Source organism: Balaenoptera physalus, assembly GCF_965194825.1.
Source record: "Balaenoptera physalus genome assembly, chromosome: 15".
In the NCBI taxonomy this organism is placed as follows: Eukaryota; Metazoa; Chordata; class Mammalia; order Artiodactyla; family Balaenopteridae; genus Balaenoptera; species Balaenoptera physalus.
The window spans coordinates 72837967-72858023 of record NC_138894.1 but is presented as its reverse complement, the minus strand read 5'-3'; the positions used below and the strand labels follow the sequence as shown (position 1 = coordinate 72858023).

The 20057-nt window shown below is 38.9% G+C and overlaps 1 protein-coding gene and 1 long non-coding RNA gene across 2 annotated transcripts in view; one reads left to right on the top strand and one right to left on the bottom strand.

The window, feature by feature from the left end:
- LOC309643875 overlaps nucleotides 1–19168 on the top strand; it is a 115335-nt gene extending 96167 nt beyond the window's left edge. The window contains exon 2 of the long non-coding RNA XR_014254119.1: nucleotides 18820–19168. This is a non-coding gene — a long non-coding RNA (uncharacterized lncRNA). The remainder of the gene's footprint in view (nucleotides 1–18819) is intronic.
- The window catches only part of SRD5A2 (steroid 5 alpha-reductase 2), a 65904-nt gene that overhangs the window by 5901 nt on the left and 39946 nt on the right, over nucleotides 1–20057 (bottom strand). Inside the window, exons 2-3 of the mRNA XM_082427008.1 lie at nucleotides 5411–5574; nucleotides 1096–1197 (exon numbers count right to left, since the gene is read on the bottom strand). Of these exons, the coding sequence (XP_082283134.1) occupies nucleotides 1096–1197; nucleotides 5411–5574 (266 nt within the window). The remainder of the gene's footprint in view (nucleotides 1–1095; nucleotides 1198–5410; nucleotides 5575–20057) is intronic.

Below are 20057 nucleotides of genomic sequence, written 5' to 3'. Positions count from 1 at the left end.
TGCTTATACTTGTCAACCTCACACCTTGGTTACTTGGGAACAGTTAGGACTTCAAATATTCTGCACCTTAATCTCTGAAAATGCACTTGTACTTGTTAGACTTCCCATCCTAATTTTTGATTACGTAAATATGGTTCTCTACACCTTTTAGAACATACGAGTGGCAGGAAATAAACAAATACTACCCCCTGACTACTCACTAGGTAAGTCTAGTGAGACTTATTGAAGAGGACAAATTTGTTGGTCATGCATGATTAGGCTTCATTTGCTAACCTAGGAAGGATGGACACTCCGTACATACGATTGTTAATTTTTTGTGTCAAGTTGACTGGCCATGGGGTGCCCAGATATTTGGTTGACCATTATTTCTGGGTGTGCCTGTGAGGGTGTTTCTGGATAAGATTAACATTTGAATCAACAGACTGAGTAAAGCAGATTGTCCTCCCCAGGGTTGATGGGCATCCAATCCACTGGAGGCCTGAATAGAACAAAAAACAGGGTAAGGGAGAATTCACTCTCTGTTTTTGAGCTGGGACATTGGTCTTCTCCTGCATTCAGACTGGAACTTACACGGAAGCTCTCCCAGTTCTCAGGCCTTGGGACTCAGACTGGAAATTACACTGCCTACTCTCTGCGGGCTCCACCATGTAGATGGAAGATCATGGGATTTCTCAGCCTCCATAGTCATGTGAGCCAATTCCTCATAATGAATCTCTTTATTTATCAATATCTATACCTATATTCTATTGGTTCTATTTCTCTGGAGAACCCCAGTACAGCACATAATAATCTTACCTACTGCAACTAAGAGGCAGCCTACTTTCACCCTACCCCAAACCCCTCCCTCCCCCCACCTTCAGGGTATTGTGATCATGAACCATCCTGGGGGCTCTTCTCTTGAACTTCCAGGTTCAGATGAGGACTGCAAATGTGCTGTGGGGTAGGATGGGATGTGGAGGAGAAGTCAGGGACATATTGGGATATATTGTGTCATCTGTGCCCTCTCTGCCCCCTGTCCCTTTGTTACTCATAGTGTAATTCCTGAGACAGGCTCTCAAGGAGGAGTGGGAATCTGGAGTGCAGGGGAGACATTACCTTGTGGAATCCTATAGATGATTTCTCCAGGCTTCCTGAGCTGGCGCAATATATAGTCACTATGAATGTTGATTCCCATTCCCAAAGTAAATAAGAAGACACCTTGGCAAAGAAGAGGGGGAGAAATTAAAAATGTATCCTGTTTTTCGTGTTTTTCTCACAATCTAAAGTTTTTGTTGTTGTTGTTGTTTTTCTAAAAATGAAGGGAAGGGCATTTGACTTTGAATTTTAAGAATGAAACTAAGGCAAAAAGGGGGGGAGGGGGCAACTAACCCTGGTCCTAAACTTGAATGAAGGGGCTGTGCTGTTTCATAAACCAAAGGGCTGAAAATGCACAGTGTCACGTGATAGAGGCAAGTGGGAAAGGAGAGAGGGAGGCCCTACCATCATGCAATACTTAAATAAGTAAATAAACAAATAAATGAATGAATAAATAGCAAGCTTTCAGCCCATTCACAGATAATCAAACCATGGTCAGTAAACTCAACAGCCAACTCTAATCCCTTCTCCTTTGCCACCCCCACTACAGAGGCTGAGAGACGGTCTTGTGACCTAGTTCTGCCAAGAGGATGTAAAGGGACGTCTTCTGGAGGTTTCCTTGGAAATCTGCTTTTCTGATAAAGGGGGCCAAATGGGACCAGTGCCTCTATGGCTTCCCTCTTCCTTCATTGCCAGATGCGATGCCTTGAGCTACAGGAAACGTCTTGCAGCCATGAAGTGGCTGTGATGAGGACTAGAAGTAAATATGCTCACAACAGTGGAGCAGAAAGTGCCTGGGACCTTAAGGACACCAGCAAGCAGCTGAAGGAATGCCGACGCCACCTACCTTCGGACAATCTTGTTAGTAAGAAATATCCATTCTTAATTATTTAAGTCACTAAGAGTTGGGTTTCTGTGACTTATTGCTGAGAGCACTACTGATTGATATACCCACGCTCATGGAAGTAATTGGAGAGCTTGGCACCTAGCAAACTGGTTTCCACCACGGCCAGTTCACACACACACTCCCCTTCCCCATTCACAGGTACAGAAAGGGCCCTGGTCTGAGATGAGGAGAGCTGGGGTCAGGGATGCTATGTATTACGTCCCAATGGGCCCAGAATCACTCACTGTTTCACATAGACGCCCAACCCCAGCTCTCAGCCAAGTGTATTTGTGCTGATCAAAATACATCAGGCAGGGGACTTCCCTGGTGGCACAGTGGTTAAGAATCTGCCTGCTAGTGCAGGGGACATGGGTTCGATCCCTGGTCTGGGAAGATCCAACATGCCACGGAGCAACTAAGCCTGCAAGCCACAACTACTGAGCCCGCTCACCACAACTACTGAAGCCTATGTGCCACAACTACTGAGCCCACATGCTGCAACTATTGAAGCCTGTGCACCTAGAGCCCGTGCTCTGCAACAAGAGAAGGCACCACAATGAGAAGCCCGTGCACCACAACAAAGAGTAGCCCCTGTTTGCCACAACTAGAGAAAGCACACATGCAGCAACGAAGACCCAACGCAGCCAAAAATAAAAATATAATAAAATAAATCTAAAAAAACAAAATACATCAGGCAAAAAGCAAGAACAGTTGAATTAAAAACAGTCACATCTACTCTCACCTCATTTGCTATGATATGAAACAATGATTGATAATGTTGTCTTGTCAAAAGATTATTAGCCTGGAAGAAAGGAAACCTGGGAAGGGACACCGGTGGAGGGAGGACAAGGGGGTGGGAGAGGGAGGGGAGATAGCATGCACAGCAGTGGAAAAGCAGGCACCTTAGATTCGATGTCTGTGTGTCCTTGGACAAGTCACTTAACCTCTCTCAGCCTCAGTTTTCTTATCTGTAAAATGTAGATTCTAACAGTACCTATCTTACAAGGATGGTATGAGACTCATTCATGTGTTGATTCTTTCATTCATTTATTCAGATAACATGTGTTGAGGTCTTACTATGTACCAAGCACTGTCCTAAACACCAGGGATATAGTAGTGAGAAAAACAGTCAAGGTGTCTGTTCTCATAGAGCTTACATTTCAGTGGAGAAACACAGAAATGAATTAAAATAATGAAAAATTTTAAATCACATAATATCTCTACAAAGCAGAAAATCAAAGTAGGATAAGGAGATAAGGAGTGAATTGGGGTGGGGAGGAAGTGTCTCTACTTTAGATGAGGTCAATAGGGAAAGCTTTTCTGAAGAGCTGGCATCTGTCCTATGATTTGAATAATGAGAATACAAAGATCTGAGGAAGAGCATTCTGGTAGAGGGACTAATAGATGCAAAGGTCCTGAGGCTAGTATAGGTTTAGCATGTCTAAGAAACAGAAGGAAGGTGCTACAGTTAACGCTTTAAGATAGATGGGGGAGGGGTGGCGGGGGGGGTGGTAATGAGGAGATGAGAAGAGGATGGTAACTTTCAAAATGCCATCAAGCTCTACAGGATACGGTGAGGAGTGTGGATTTTTAACTGCAACAGGAAGCCGATGGCAGGTTTTAAGCAGGGGAGAATAGGATCTGATGTCAGTTTATTATCATTACAAAAGAAGTATATATGTTTTGTGGAAGATGAAATGCTAATTAGCAGAAATAAGGAAACCAAGACACTTTGTTCCTACCACCCAGGAACTACCACCATTAAACACTTTGGTGCATGTCCTTCCAGATCTTCATCTTATGTAACATCTAGGTATATTCCAATTTCCTCAAATGTCCCCAGAATACCACTTCTAGCTGGTTCATGTAAACCAAAGTCCAATATAGGACCACACCTGACATCTGGTCATTACATCCTTTAAGGCCATTTTCATCTAGCCCAGACCCCTGTCTTTTTTTTTTTTTAGGACACTGACTTCTTAAAAAGACCAGACAGTGGTCCCTCAGAAAGCCCCCCTTTCTAGATAAGACTGGCTTACTTCCTCATGGTGGCATCTAACTTATTTTATTCTTTGTATTTCCTGTAAACTGGCATAAATCATTTTCTTGTGTGGTTATGGGATCAGTTTAATAACTATACAGTTAGGTACATTTATTTATCTGTTCTCAGTGTTGAGCGACTTTCATTTGGATTTTTAATTAAGTTATGAAGTTTCATGATTCAAAGGACAAAACTATATTAAAAGAAAATTTCTGCCCACCATCCCATTCTCTTTACCCCAAACCCTACAGATACCCTTTTTAAAAACAGTTTCCTTTTTATCAATCCAATAGTTCCTCCTCCAATTTTTTACACAAAAAGCAGCATACTATACACACTGTGCACACTTTATTTTTATTTAACCACGTGTTCTAGAGATGTCTCCAAATGAGCACAGAGACATTCCTTGCTTTTGTTTTGCTTTGTTTGATTGTTTTTGTGGCTCCAGAATACTCCATTGGGTGCATGTACCAGCATTCGTACAACTAATCCTCTGGCCATTCGTGTGTTCAAATGTTCCCTCTGACTGCTGTGTGGAGAAGGAGCTGCTGAAGGTCAGGACTGGAAGTAGGAAGTTTAGCCTAAAGGTCACCATGGCAGTCCAGGCAAGAGGTCATCCTTGCTCAGACCAGGATGAAGTTAGTGCGGTCATGGAGAGCTGAGCTCAGTCGGCACATGTTTTAGAACTAGAGGCAGCTGTACTAAGCTGATGGAGAGAACACGATATGTGATGTCAAGAGAGGGATTAAGGATAATCTCTGCCTTTTTCCTTTGAGCCAAAATAATGTACAAACAGTTGAACCTTTACTTTAGTAAAGAACTTTAGTTCCTCTTGCAGATAATGAAAAAAATTCAATGATCAGTGTTTTCTACTACTTTGGATAGGTGGTCAGGAAAAGTCTCTCTGAGGAGGTGTGAATTAATAGAGACCTAAATAAAGGGAGGGAGCAAGCTCCCCAAGTATACAGGGACTGAGCATTCTACACAGAGGGTGTAGTCTATACAACAGCTCTGGAGCAGGACAAACTTGAGTATTCCAGGTCCAGCAGGAAAGCCACTGAGGCTACAGCACAGTGAGATGGATGGAGATAGGAAATGAAGTCAGGAGATGGGGCAGGACCAAGAACATTTGGGTTTCATAGGCAGTGGTAAGAAATTTGTATTTTATCCTGAGAGTAACAGAAATGCATTGGAGGGTTATGAGATGGGTAATGACACGATGTTTTTCAAAGATCTCTCAGGCTGCTATACAGAGAAAAGACCAGGGTGGAGGTGGTCGTGGGGTGGGTATGGAAGGAATGGAATCCTTGGAAGGTTATTGCAATAGGATAGGGAGAGGTAATGGTGATTTAGCCTGTGGGAAGGGGTGTTAACTGGGGTATGGGTGAGAAGCAGTCAGATTCACTTACCCAAGCTAAACCGTATGTCTGTGTACCACTCAGCAGGGTATTCAGCACAGTAAACCAGATAGTAGCCTTGGAGGAGTCCATTTCCCATGCAGAAGACAAAGCCTCTGAAAAGGAATACAACTGGAAACGGCCTCCCTCTAGTGAGCAGTGAGTAAACAAATGTCCTAGGGTATATGGGGGAGAAAGGTCAGGATCCATTGTTAAAAAAAAAAAATCAACCAATGAGATGAAGCAACAGGCAATCACATCAAACCCATTTTTAAAAACCATTTCCCTTAAATGTATGCAATGAAAGAACATTATTATCTGGTTCTAGAGCAATCATTTAGGCTATTATTTGTCTTGTTTCATTAAAATACATAGTAGCCACCATGCATTTCAAGCCACAACAGCCTTGAAAGGTAAATTTCATCCTTATAAATTAAGTGAATAAATTCAATCCTATAAACACAGGACTGGAGGTCAGCTTTATATGGATCTAGAAGCGAAATCCAGATTATACTGGAAGAAAGATAAAGCCAGGCTTATCCCACGTAGCAGTGGAATGGAATTGTGATAGGAGTCATTCACATATATGTGGCTTTCCATATGTCTCTCTAATATGATTTAATTACTGATATTGTAGCATTCCGTAGAAAGTGGGCTGCAGAACCCCTTGAGAAAAGTGAGAGATTCCTTTAAATGCTAGGAACTATGAATCTAGAGGAATCTAGGAAGACGTTAAAAAATATAAATAATGTCAAAATTAAAATTTGCCCAAGATATAATGCTAAATACTAGACAGCAAACTATGTCCTGTTTTTGATTTTTCTTCTTTTATGGTGCAATATAACCATCATACAGGAAAGTTCATAAACCTATGTGAACAGTTTAATGAATTACTATCAAATAAACACCCATAAAGTCACTAACCCAAGTCAAGAAACGGAATATTGCCATCACCCAGAAGCCTCCTATGGGTCCCTCCTGTTCACAGTATCACCATTACCCCAGAGGTAACCACCATCCTGATTCCTGTAATAATCATTTCCTTTTGCTTCTTTACAATTTTACCTCATTTGTATGCATCCCTAAAAATATAGTTTATTTTGCTCATATTTAATTCCATATGAAAGGAAACTCATCATTATGTTTCTAAGACTCAAGCATGTTGTTGTGGATGGCTATAGTTCATTTATTTTCATTGTTGTATATTATTGTCATGTATGAATATACCACATGTGCTTATCTATTTTACTTTGATGAATATTTGAGTTCCTTCCATAGTGTTTTACTTACTCAAAGATAATTTTCCCAACCCACACACATATGGTCGCCTTATATTTGATAAAGGAGGCAAGAATATACAATGGAGAAAAGACAGCCTCTTCAATAAGGGGTGCTGGGAAAACTGGACAGCTACATGTAAAAGAATGAAATTAGAACACTCTCTAACACCATGCACAAAAATAAACTCAAAATGGATTAAAGACCTCAATGTAAGGCCAGATACTATCAAATTCTTAGAGGAAAACATAGGCAGAACACTCTATGACATAAATCATAGCAAGATCCTTTTTGACCCACCTCCTAGAGAAATGGAAATAAAAACAAAAATAAACAAATCAGACCTAATGAAACTTAAAAGCTTTTGCACAGTGAAGGAAACCATAAACAAGACAAAAAGACAACCCTCAGAATGGGAGAAAATATTTGCAAATGAAGCAACGGACAAAGGATTAATCTCCAAAATTTACAAGCAGCTCATGCAGCTCAATATCAAAAAAACAAACAACCCAATCCAAAAATGGGCAGAAGACCTAAACAGACATTTCTCCAAAGAAGATATACAGATTGCCAACAAACACATGAAAGAATGCTCAACATCACTAATCATTAGAGAAATGCAAATCAAAACTACAATGAGGTATCGCCTCACACCAGTTAGAATGGGCATCATCAGAAAATCTATAAACAACAAATGCTGGAGAGGGTGTGGAGAAAAGGGAACCCTCTTGCACTGTTGGTGGGAATGTAAATTGATACAGCCACTATGGAGAACAGTATGGAGGTTCCTTAAAAAACTAAAATTAGAACTACCATACGACCCAGCAATCCCACTACTCGGCATATACCCTGAGAAAACCATAATTCAAAAAGAGTCATGTACCACAATGTTCATTGCGGCACTATTTACAATAGCCAGGACATGCAAGCAACCTAAGTGTCCACCGACAGATGAGTGGATAAAGAAGATGTGGCACATATATACAATGGCATATTACTCAGCCATAAAAAGAAACGAAATTGAGTTATTTGTAGTGAGGTGGATGTACATAGAGTCTGTCATACAGAGCGAAGTAAGTCAGAAAGAGAAAAACAAATACCATATGCTAACACATATATACGGAATCTAAAAAAAAAAATATGGTTTTGATGAACCTAGGGGCAGGACAGGAATAAAGATGCAGACGTAGAGAATGGGCTTGAGGACATAGGGAAGGGGAAGGGGAAGGGGAAGCTGGGACGAAGTGAGAGAGTGGCATGGACATATACACACTACCAAATGTAAAATAGATAGCTAGTGGGAAGCAGCCGCATAGCACAGGGAGGTCAGCTCGGTGCTTTGTGACCACCTAGAGGGGTGGGATAGGGAGGCTGGGAGGCAGACACAAGAGGGAGGAGATATGGGGATATATGTATATGCATAGCTGACTCACTTTGATATAAAGCAGAAGCTAACATACCATTGTAAAGCAATTATACTCCAGTAAAGATGTTAAAATAGAAAAGATTATTTCCCCATTATTTTAATGATTTTTCATTTTATGTTTAAACCTTTGATACATTTGGAATTTATTTTGTTGCAAGAAATTAGATAAGAATCCAACATAATTTTTTCCTAATGTTAGTAAATTCACTAAATATCTCTTCCTCACTGACACGCATTGCCATTGATATTATACACTAAATTATCATACATATTGGTTTCTCTTCTAGACTCTTGTTTCTGTTCCATTGATCTATTTATTGTCAGTACTATGTTATTTTAATAATTGTACTTTTAAAATATGTCTTAATACTAGGTGGGGCTGTTCTTATATCATTACTTTTTTTAAGGATTTTCAAGTTACGCTTCACTGTTTATTTTTCATGTGAACTTTAAAACTAACTTGTGAAACACCCACTCCCAAATCTCACAAATGTTAGAAATACCATTGACCTTTGAACAATGGGGGTTTGAACTGCCCAGGTCAACTTATCCACGAATTTTTTTCAATAGTAAATACTACAGTACTACACTATACAGGGTTGGTTGAATGCAGGGATGCAGAACCTCAGATAAGGAGGAATGGCGTTTACTGAGGAACCACAGATATGGAGGACTGACTATGAGGTACACATGGATTTTTCAATTGCTTGGAGGGTCAGTTTCCCTAACACCCATACTGTTCAAGGGTCAACTATACTCTTAAATTTAAAAATTAATTAAAAGAGTGAAACTGCAGAAGGAGAACCTCCAAGAGCACTCCTCCATAAAAGTAAAACAAAAAAACTGACAAAAAAATGTCAGACCTCTGGGAACCAACCAAGGCTTGCAGCAACCCAGGGAGCATTTAGGCAAGAAAAAGGCTAAATCTCAGGAAGGATGGCAAGCTTTGTGGCATTTTCAACTAACCTTAATCCCATCTCCCACTTTCCAGTTCTGCACAGCGTTGAAAAGTAACAGCTTCCATTCCCAGGATTGGAGGGAGCAAAACAGGGCTTCAGCTCTTTCAAAGCCCCATTTCCAAAGAGAAGTCATTATTTTACCTGTCTGGTAGTTCCCTGAAAGACTCCACTCAAAAGGCTTGTCTTTAGTCCACCTCACTCAAACCTACCTAGTGCTAAAACTTTCTGGGGATGGGGGGATGTTTTTGAATGTTTTAGCAGCACAGTGGCCTGAGGTAATGGATACAGGTGGGGCAAATATTAGACTAATCAAAAAGCTTAAAAGGAAAGACTGAGGAATGAGATGCCCATAGGGGCTTTGAAAATCTCATACATATTTCTGGGAATCTAGACAGTCATGCACATGCATAGGGCCATGCACACACTCAAAAGAAGACCTGAAAATGTCCTAAGCTCTCACCTCTGATTGACCTTGAGGTCTGTGCAAGTAGCAAGTGAGGCCAAAGCAGAGTTGTAATCTATATGAGTGGTTGTTGAAGGACTTCTCTAAGATGCACACAGAGGCCCTCGGCAAAGACTGGGAGACTTATTAGTCCCAGGTGTTTAAGGAAATCTCTGTCTGATCACTAACTGGTCATTAAGAAAACCACGTAGTGACTTCAGTGGCCACACCAACCAAGAAAAAGGCTTCATAGAATGAGTTCAGAAAAGCTACTAGGCAAACAGAAACAACAAACCCTGGGAGGCAGAGAGAATCTGATTTCCAGAGTTGCTACACAGTATTATTTGAAATGCTTAGTTTTCAACAATAAAGTATGGAACATGCAAAGAAACAAGAAACTATGACCCATACATAGGGAAAAATGCAACCAATTGACACTGTCTCTGAGAAACCCAGACATTGGACTTACTGGGCAAAAACTTTAAATTGACTATTTTAAATAAGTTCAAAGGGCTAAGGAAACCATGTCTAAAGAACTAAATGAATTTATAAGAATGAGAGACTATCAAATAGAGAAGATCAATAGAGATCAAAATTATAAAAAGGAACCAAATAAAAATGTGGAGTTGAAAAGTATAACAACTGAAATGAAAATTTCACCAGAGGGACTTAGCAGTAGACTTGAGCAGGCAGAAGAAACAATCAATGAAATTGAAGATAGGTTAATTGAATTATTCTAGTCTGAGGAATAGAGAGAAAAAAGAATAGAGAAAAATAAACAGAGGTTCAGAAGGCTTTAGGACACAGAGATAATGACAAAGAGACAGAAAGAATATGTGCAGAAATAATGTCCAGTGCTTGCTTCGGCAGCACATATACTAAAATTGGAATGATACAGAGAAGATTAGCATGGCCCCTGCGCAAGGATGACATGCAAATTCGTGAAGCATTCCATATTTTTTAATAGGCAGTCTATCTGAAAAAGAATTCAGAATAATGATAGTAAAGATGATCCAAAATCTTGGAAAAAGAATAGACAAAATGCAAGAAACAATTAACAAGGACCTAGAAGAACTAAAGAGGAACCAAGCAACGATGAACAACACAATAAATGATATTAAAAATACTCTAGAAGGGATCCATAGCAGAATAACTGAGGCAGAAGAACGGATAAGTGGCCTGGAAGATAAAATACTGGAAATAACTACTGCAGAGCAGAATAAAGAAAAAAGAATGAAAAGAACTGAGGACAGTCTCAGAGACATCTGGGACAACAATAAATGCACCAACATTCGAATTATAGGGGTCCCAGAAGAAGAAGAGAAAAAGAAAGGGACTGAGAAAATATTTGAAGACATTATAGTTGAAAACTTCCCTAATATGGGAAAGGAAATAGTTAATCAAGTCCTGGAAGCACAGAGAGTCCCATACAGGATAAATCCAAGGAGAAACACACCAAGACACATATTAATCAAACTATCAAAAATTAAATATAAAGAAAACATATTAAAAGCAGCAAGGGATAAACAACAAATAACACACAAGGGAATCCCCATAAGGTTAACAGCTGACCTTTCAGCAGAAACTCTGCAAGCCAGAAGGGAGTGGCAGGACATATTTAAAGTGATGAAGGAGAAAAACCTACAACCAAGATTACTCTACCCAGCAAGGATCTCATTCAGATTTGATGGAGAAGTTAAAACCTTTACAGATAAGCAAAAGCTGAGAGACTTCAGCACCACCAAACCAGCTTTACAACAAATGCTAAAGGAACTTCTCTAGGCAAGAAACACAAGAGAAGGAAAACACCTACAAAAAATACCCCAAAACATTTAAGAAAATGGGAATAGGAGCATACATATCAGTAATTACCTTAAATGTAAATGGATTAAATGCTCCCACCAAAAGACACAGACTGGCTGAATGGATACAAAAACAAGACCCGTATATATGCTGTCTAAAAGAGACCCACTTCAGACCTAAGGACACATACAGACTGAAAGTGAGGGGATGGAAAAAGATATTCCATGCAAATGGAAATCAAAACAAAGCTGGAGTAGCAATTCTCATATCAGACAAAATAGACTTTAAAATAAAGTCTATTACAAGAGACAAAGAAGGACACTACATAATGATCAAGGGATCGATCCAAGAAGAAGATATAACGATTGTAAATATTTATGCACCCAACATAGGAGCACCTCAATACATAAGGCAAATACTAACAGCCATAAAAGGGGAAATCAACAGTAACACAATCATAGTAGGGGACTTTAACACCCCACTTTCACCAATGGACAGATCATCCAAAATGAAAATAAATAAGGAAACACAAGCTTTAAATGATACATTAAACAAGATGGACTTCATTGATATTTATAGGACATTCCACCCAAAAACAACAGAATACACATTTTTCTCAAGTGCTCATGGAAGATTCTCCAGGATAGATCATATCTTGGGTCACAAATCAAGCCTTGGTAAATTTAAGAAAATTGAAATCGCATCAAGTATCTTTTCCGACCACAACGCTATGAGCCTACATATCAATTATGGGAAAAAAATCTGTAAAAAATACAAACACATGGAGGCTAAACAATACACTACTTAATAACCAAGAGATCACTGAAGAAATCAAAGAGGAAATCAAAAAATACCTAGAAACAAATGACAATGAAAACACGGTGACACAAAACCTATGGGATGCAGCAAAAGCAGTTCTAAGAGGGAAGTTTATAGCAATAAAATCCTACCTTAAGAAACAAGAAACATCTCAAATAAACAACCTAAGCTTACACCTAAAGCAATTACAGAGAGAAAAACAAAAAAAAACCCCAAAGTTAGCAAACGGAAAGAAATCATAAACATCAGATGAGAAATAAATGAAAAAGAAATGAAGGATACGATGGCAAAGATCAACAAAACTAAAAGCTGGTTCTTTGGGATTAACCAAGATGGCGGAGTAGAAGGACGTGCTCTCACTCCCTCTTGCGAGAGCACCAGAATCAAAACTGGCTGCTGGACAATCATTGACAGGAAGAACCTGGACTTCACCAAGGAGGATACCCCACATCCAAGGACAGAGGAGAAGCCACAGTGAGACGGTAGGAGGGGCGCAATCAGAGTAAAATCAAATCCCATAACTGCTGGGTGGGTGACTCACAGACTGGCGAACATTTATACCACAGAAGTCCACCCACTGGAGTGAAGGTTCTGAGCCCCACGTCAGGCTTCCCAACCTGGGGGTCCGGCTACGGGAGAAGGAATTCCTAGAGAATCAGACTTTGAAGCCTAGTGGGAATTGATTGCAGGACTTTGACAGGACTGGGGGAAACAGAGACCCCACTCTTGGAGGGCACACACAAAGTAATGTGTGCATCGGGACCCAGGGGAAGGAGCAGTGACCCTGGGGGAGACTGAACCAGACCTACCTGCTGGTGTTGGGGGGTCTCCTGCAGAGGCGAGTGGTGGCTCTGTTTCACCGTGGGGATAAGGACACTGGCAGCCGAGGTTCTGGGAAGTCCTCCTTGCCGTGAGCCCTCCCAGAGTCTGCCATTAACCCCACCAAAGAGCACGAGTAGGCTCCAGTGTTGGGTTGCCTCAGGCAAAACAACCAACAGGGAGGGAACCCAGCCCCACCCATCAACAGTCAAGTGGATTAAGGTTTTACTGAGCTCTGACCGCCACAGCAACAGTCACCTCTACCCACCACCAGAGCCTCCCATCAAGCCTCTTAGATAGCCTCAACCACCAGAGGGCAGAGAGCAGAAGCAAGAAAAACTACAATCCTGCAGCCTGCGGACCAAAAACCACAGTTACAGAAAGATAGAGAAGATGAAAAGGCAGAGGGCTATATACCAGATGAAGGAACAAGAAAAAACCCCAGAAAAACAACTAAATGAAGTGGAGATAGGCAACCTTCCAGAGAAAGAATTCAGAATAATGATAGTGAAGATGATCCAGGACCTCGGGATAAGAATGGAGGCAAAGATTGAGAAGATGCAAGAAATGATTAACAAAGACCTAGAAGAATTAAAGAACAAACAAACAGAGATGACCAATACAATAACTGAAATGAAAACTACACTAGAAGGAATCAATAGCAGAATAACTGAGGCAGAAGAACGGATAAGTGACCTGGAAGACAGAATGGTGGAATTCACTGCTGCAGAACAGAATAATGAAAAAAGAATGAAAAGAAATGAAGACAGCCTAAGAGACCTCTGGGACAACATTAAACGCAACAACATTCGCATTATAGGGGTCCCAGAAGGAGAAGAGAGAGAGAAAGGACCAGAGAAAATATTTGAAGAGATTATAGTCGAAAACTTCCCTAACATGGGAAAGGAGATAGCCACCCAAGTCCAGGAAGCGCAGAGAGTCCCATACAGAATAAACCCAAGGAGAAACACGCCGAGACACATAGTAATCAAAGTGGCAAAAATTAAAGACAAAGAAAAATTATTGAAAGCAGCAAGGGAAAAACGACAAATAACATACAAGGGAACTCCCATAAGGTTAACAGCTGATTTCTCAGCAGAAACTCTGCAAGCCAGAAGGGAGTGGCATGATATACTTAAAGTGATGAAAGGGAAGAACCTACAACCAAGATTACTCTACCCGGCAAGGATCTCATTTAGATTTGATGGAGAAATCAAAAGCTTTACAGACAAGCAAAAGCTAAGAGAATTCAGCACCACCAAACCAGCTCTACAACAAATGCTAAAGGAACTTCTCTAAGTGGGAAACACAAGAGAAGAAAAGGACCTACAAAAACAAACCCAAAACAATTAAGAAAATGGTCATAGGAACATACATATCGATAATTACCTTAAACGTGAATGGATTAAACGCCCCAACCAAAAGACATAGACTGGCTGAATGGACACAAAAACAGGACCCATATATATGCTGTCTACAAGAGACCCACTTTAGACCTAGGGACACATACAGACTGAAAGTTAGGGGATGGAAAAAGATATTCCATGCAAATGGAAATCAAAAGAAAGCTGGAGTAGCTATACTCATATCAGATAAAATAGACTTTAAAATAAAGAATGTTACAAGAGACAAGGAAGGACACTACATAATGATCCAGGGATCAATCCAAGAAGAAGATATAACAACTATAAATATATATGCACCCAACATAGGAGCACCTCAATACATAAGGCAACTGCTAACAGCTATAAAAGAGGAAATCGACAGTAACACAATAATAGTGGGGGACTTTAACACTTCACTTACACCAATGGACAGATCATCCAAAATGAAAATAAATAAGGAAACAGAAGCTTTAAATGACACAATAGACCAGATAGATTTAATTGATATATATAGGACATTCCATCCAAAAACAGCAGATTACACATTCTTCTCAAGTGCGCACGGAACATTCTCCAGGATAGATCACATCTTGGGTCACAAATCAAGCCTCAGTAAATTTAAGAAAATTGAAATCATACCAAGCATCTTTTCTGACCACAACGCTATGAGATTAGAAATGAATTACAGGGAAAAAAACGTAAAAAAGACAAACACATGGAGGCTAAACAATACGTTACTAAATAACCAAAAGATCACTGAAGAAATCAAAGAGGAAATTAAAAAATACCTAGAGACAAATGACAATGAAAACACGACGACCCAAAACCTATGGGATGCAGCAAAAGCGGTTCTAAGAGGGAAGTTTATAGCTATACAAGCCTACCTAAAGAAACAAGAAAAATCTCAAGTAAACAATCTAACCTTACACCTAAAGAAACTAGAGAAAGAAGAACAAACAAAACCCAAAGTTAGCAGAAGGAAAGAAATCATAAAGATAAGAGCAGAAATAAATGAGATAGAAACAAAGAAAACAATAGCAAAGATCAATAAAACTAAAAGTTGGTTCTTTGAGAAGATAAACAAAATTGATAAGCCATTAGCCAGACTCATCAAGAAAAAGAGGGAGAGGACTCAAATCAATAAAATCAGAAATGAAAAAGGAGAAGTTACAACAGACACCACAGAAATACAAAACATCCTAAGAGACTACTATAAGCAACTTTATGCCAATAAAATGGACAACCTGGAAGAAATGGACAAATTCTTAGAAAGGTATAACCTTCCAAGACTGAATCAGGAAGAAACAGAAAATATGAACAGACCAATCACAAGTAATGAAATTGAAACTGTGATTAAAAATCTTCCAACAAACAAAAGTCCAGGACCAGATGGCTTCACAGGTGAATTCTATCAAACATTTAGAGAAGAGCTAACACCCATCCTTCTCAAACTCTTCCAAAAAATTGCAGAGGAAGGAACGCTCCCAAACTCATTCTATGAGGCCACCATCACCCTGATACCAAAACCAGACAAAGACACTACAAAAAAAGAAAATTACAGACCAATATCACTGATGAATATAGATGCAAAAATCCTCAACAAAATACTAGCAAACAGAATCCAACAACACATTAAAAGGATCATACACCATGATCAAGTGGGATTTATCCCAGGGATGCAAGGATTCTTCAATATACGCAAATCAATCAATGTGATACACCATATTAACAAACTGAAGAATAAAAACCATATGATCATCTCAATAGATGCAGAAAAAGCTTTTGACAAAATTCAACACCCATTTATGATAAAAACTCTCCAGAAAGTGGGCATAGAGGGAACCTACCTCAACATAATAAAGGCCATATATGACAAACCCACAGCAAACATCATTCTCAATGGTGAAAAACTGAAAGCATTTCCTCTAAGATCAGGAACGAGACAAGGATGTCCACTCTCACCACTATTATTCAACATAGTTCTGGAAGTCCTAGCCACGGCAATCAGAGAAGAAAAAGAAATAAAAGGAATACAAATTGGAAAAGAGGAAGTAAAACTGTCACTGTTTGCGGATGACATGATACTATACATAGAGAATCCTAAAACTGCCACCAGAAAACTGCTAGAGCTAATTAATGAATATGGTAAAGTTGCAGGATACAAAATTAATGCACAGAAATCTCTTGCATTCCTATACACTAATGATGAAAAATCTGAAAGAGAAATTATGGAAACACTCCCATTTACCATTGCAACAAAAAGAATAAAATACCTAGGAATAAACCTACCTAGGGAGACAAAAGAACTGTATGCAGAAAACTATAAGACACTGATGAAAGAAATTAAAGATGATACCAACAGATGGAGAGATATACCATGTTCTTGGATTGGAAGAATCAACATTGTGAAAATGAGTATACTACCCAAAGCAATCTACAGATTCAATGCAATCCCTATCAAATTACCAATGGCATTTTTTACGGAGCTAGAACAAATCATCTTAAAATTTGTATGGAGACACAAAAGACCCCGAATAGCCAAAGCAGTCTTGAGGCAAAAAAATGGAGCTGGAGGAATCAGACTCCCTGACTTCAGACTATACTACAAAGCTACAGTAATCAAGACAATATGGTACTGGCACAAAAACAGAAACATAGATCAATGGAACAAGATAGAAAGCCCAGAGATTAACCCACGCACCTATGATCAACTAATCTATGACAAAGGAGGCAAAGATATACAATGGAGAAAAGACAGTCTCTTCAATAAGTGGTGCTGGGAAAACTGGACAGCTACATGTAAAAGAATGAAATTAGAATACTCCCTAACACCATACACAAAAATAAACTCAAAATGGATTAGAGACCTAAATGTAAGACTGGACACTATAAAACTCTTAGAGGAAAACATAGGAAGAACACTCTTTGACATAAATCACAGCAAGATCTTTTTTGATCCACCTCCTAGAGTAATGGAAATAAAAACAAAAATAAACAAGTGGGACCTAATGAAACTTCAAAGCTTTTGCACAGCAAAGGAAACCATAAACAAGACGAAAAGACAACCCTCAGAATGGGAGAAAATATTTGCAAATGAATCAACGGACAAAGGATTAATCTCCAAAATATATAAACAGCTCATTCAGCTCAATATCAAAGAAACAAACACCCCAATCCAAAAATGGGCAGAAGACCTAAATAGACATTTCTCCAAAGAAGACATACAGATGGCCACGAAGCACATGAAAAGCTGCTCAACATCACTAATTATTAGAGAAATGCAAATCAAAACTACAATGAGGTATCACCTCACTCCTGTTAGAATGAGGATCATCAGAAAATCTACAAACAACAAATGCTGGAGAGGGTGTGGAGAAAAGGGAACCCTCTTGCACTGTTGGTGGGAATGTAAATTGATACAGCCACTCTGGAGAACAATATGGAGGTTCCTTAAAAAACTAAAAATAGAATTACCATATGACCCAGCAATCCCACTACTGGGCATATACCCAGAGAAAACCGTAATTCAAAAAGACACATGCACCCGAATGTTCATTGCAGCACTATTTACAATAGCCAGGTCATGGAAGCAACCTAAATGCCCATCAACAGAGGAATGGATAAAGAAGATGTGGTACATATATACAATGGAATATTACTCAGCCATAAAAAGGAACGAAATTGAGTCATTTGTTGAGACGTGGATGGATCTAGAGACTGTCATACAGAGTGAAGTAAGTCAGAAAGAGAAAAACAAATATCGTATATTAATGCATGTACGTGGAACCTAGAAAAATGGTACAGATGAGCCAGTTTGCAGGGCAGAAGTTGAGACACAGATGTAGAGAATGGACATATGGACACCAAGGGGGGAAAACTGCGGTGAGGTGGGGATGGTGGTGTGCTGAATTGGGCGATTGGGATTGACATGTATACACTGATATGTATAAAATTGATGCCTAATAAGAACCTGCAGTATAAAAAAGCAAACAAAACAACTAATACTAAACTTTCATTGGGTTATTTGTATGGAAATATGTTAATATAAATGTTTCAGACATTACATGAAATTCCTAAAAATCTTATATTTGTATTTGTATGGAAATATGTATGGAAATATGTTAATATAAATGTTTCAGACATTACATGAAATTTCTAAAAATCTTATATTTGTATTTGTATGGAAATATGTATGGAAATATGTTAATATAAATGTTTCAGACATTACATGAAATTTCTAAAAATCTTATATGTTCTGGTATAATGTTATAAGTAATAATCCTAGTTATTACTTTAAAATGTATATCTCAGAAATAACTAATTTTCTTGTCAACTGCATTATTATGAACTTTCATCAAATCTTTTACCGTGGTCATTTTTAAGTCTTTTGTCATTTACAGACAGTTCTGGGTGTACTCTGATGATTTTGCAAATATGTTCCTATAAAAGGGTTTCATCTTCAAGAAATTCATGGAAAAGACTCTGACAAGTACAGGTTTCTGGTAACTGACTGTACTGCTGAACTGAATGAATAAGCATTTTCAGAACTCTGATGAAAAACTGATGAACTCATAAAAGTGCTAACAAAAGATCAAGATGAAAAAAAACAATTAATTACATGGGACTGAGTGAACTGATGAGGATGAGTATAATTTTTGTGACTTTCTGTCTGAATTAAAAAAAAAAAAAATCCCACAAGGACTCAGAGGCAAAGAATATACAAATCAATTTTCACTGCAAAGTAAAGGAGCTGTTACAGTGGAGGATTACTGGACTGAATGTCAATATTATGACATAGTATGAGTGTGTTTCATGTTTGGTAATTGCAATCATTGTTGTTTTTGTTGTGGTCATCCATGTACAATGCTTGGTGTCAGTCTATTTATCTCTTGTAAAAATAAAATACAGTGTGTGTGTGTGAAAAAAAAAAAAAAAAAGCTGGTTCTTTGAGAAGATAAACAAAATTGATACACCATTAGCCAGACTCATCAAGAAAAAAAGGGAGAAGACTCAAATCAATAGAATTAGAAATGAAAAAGGAGAAGTAACAACTGGCACTGCAGAAATACAAAGGATCATGAGCGACTACTACAAGCAACTATATGCCAATAAAATGGACAACCTGGAAGAAATGGACAAATTCTTAGAAAGCATAATCTTCCGAGACTGAACCAGGAAGAAACAGAAAAAATAAACAGACCAATCAAAAGCACTGAAACTGAGACTGTGACGAAAAATCTTCCAACAAACTAAAGCCCAGGACCAGATGGCTTCACAGGCAAATTCTATCAAACATTTAGAGAAGAGCTAACACCTATCCTTCTCAAACTCTTCCAAAATATAGCAGAGGGAGGAACCCTCCAAAACTCATTCTATGAGGCCACCATCGCCCTGATATCAAAATCAGACAAAGATGTCACAAAGAAAGAAAACTACAGGCCAATATCACTGATGAACATAGATGCAAAAATCCTCAACAAAATACTAGCAAACAGAATCCAACAGCACATTAAAAGGACCATACACCATGATCAAGTGGGGTTTATCCCAGGAATGCAAGGATTCTTCAATATACGCAAATCAATCAATGTGATACACCATATTAACAAGCTGAAGGAGAAAAACCATATGATCATCTCAATAGATGCAGAGAAAGCATTCGACAAAATTCAACACCCATTTATGATAAAAACCCTCCAGAAAGTTAGCATAGAGGGAACTTTCCTCA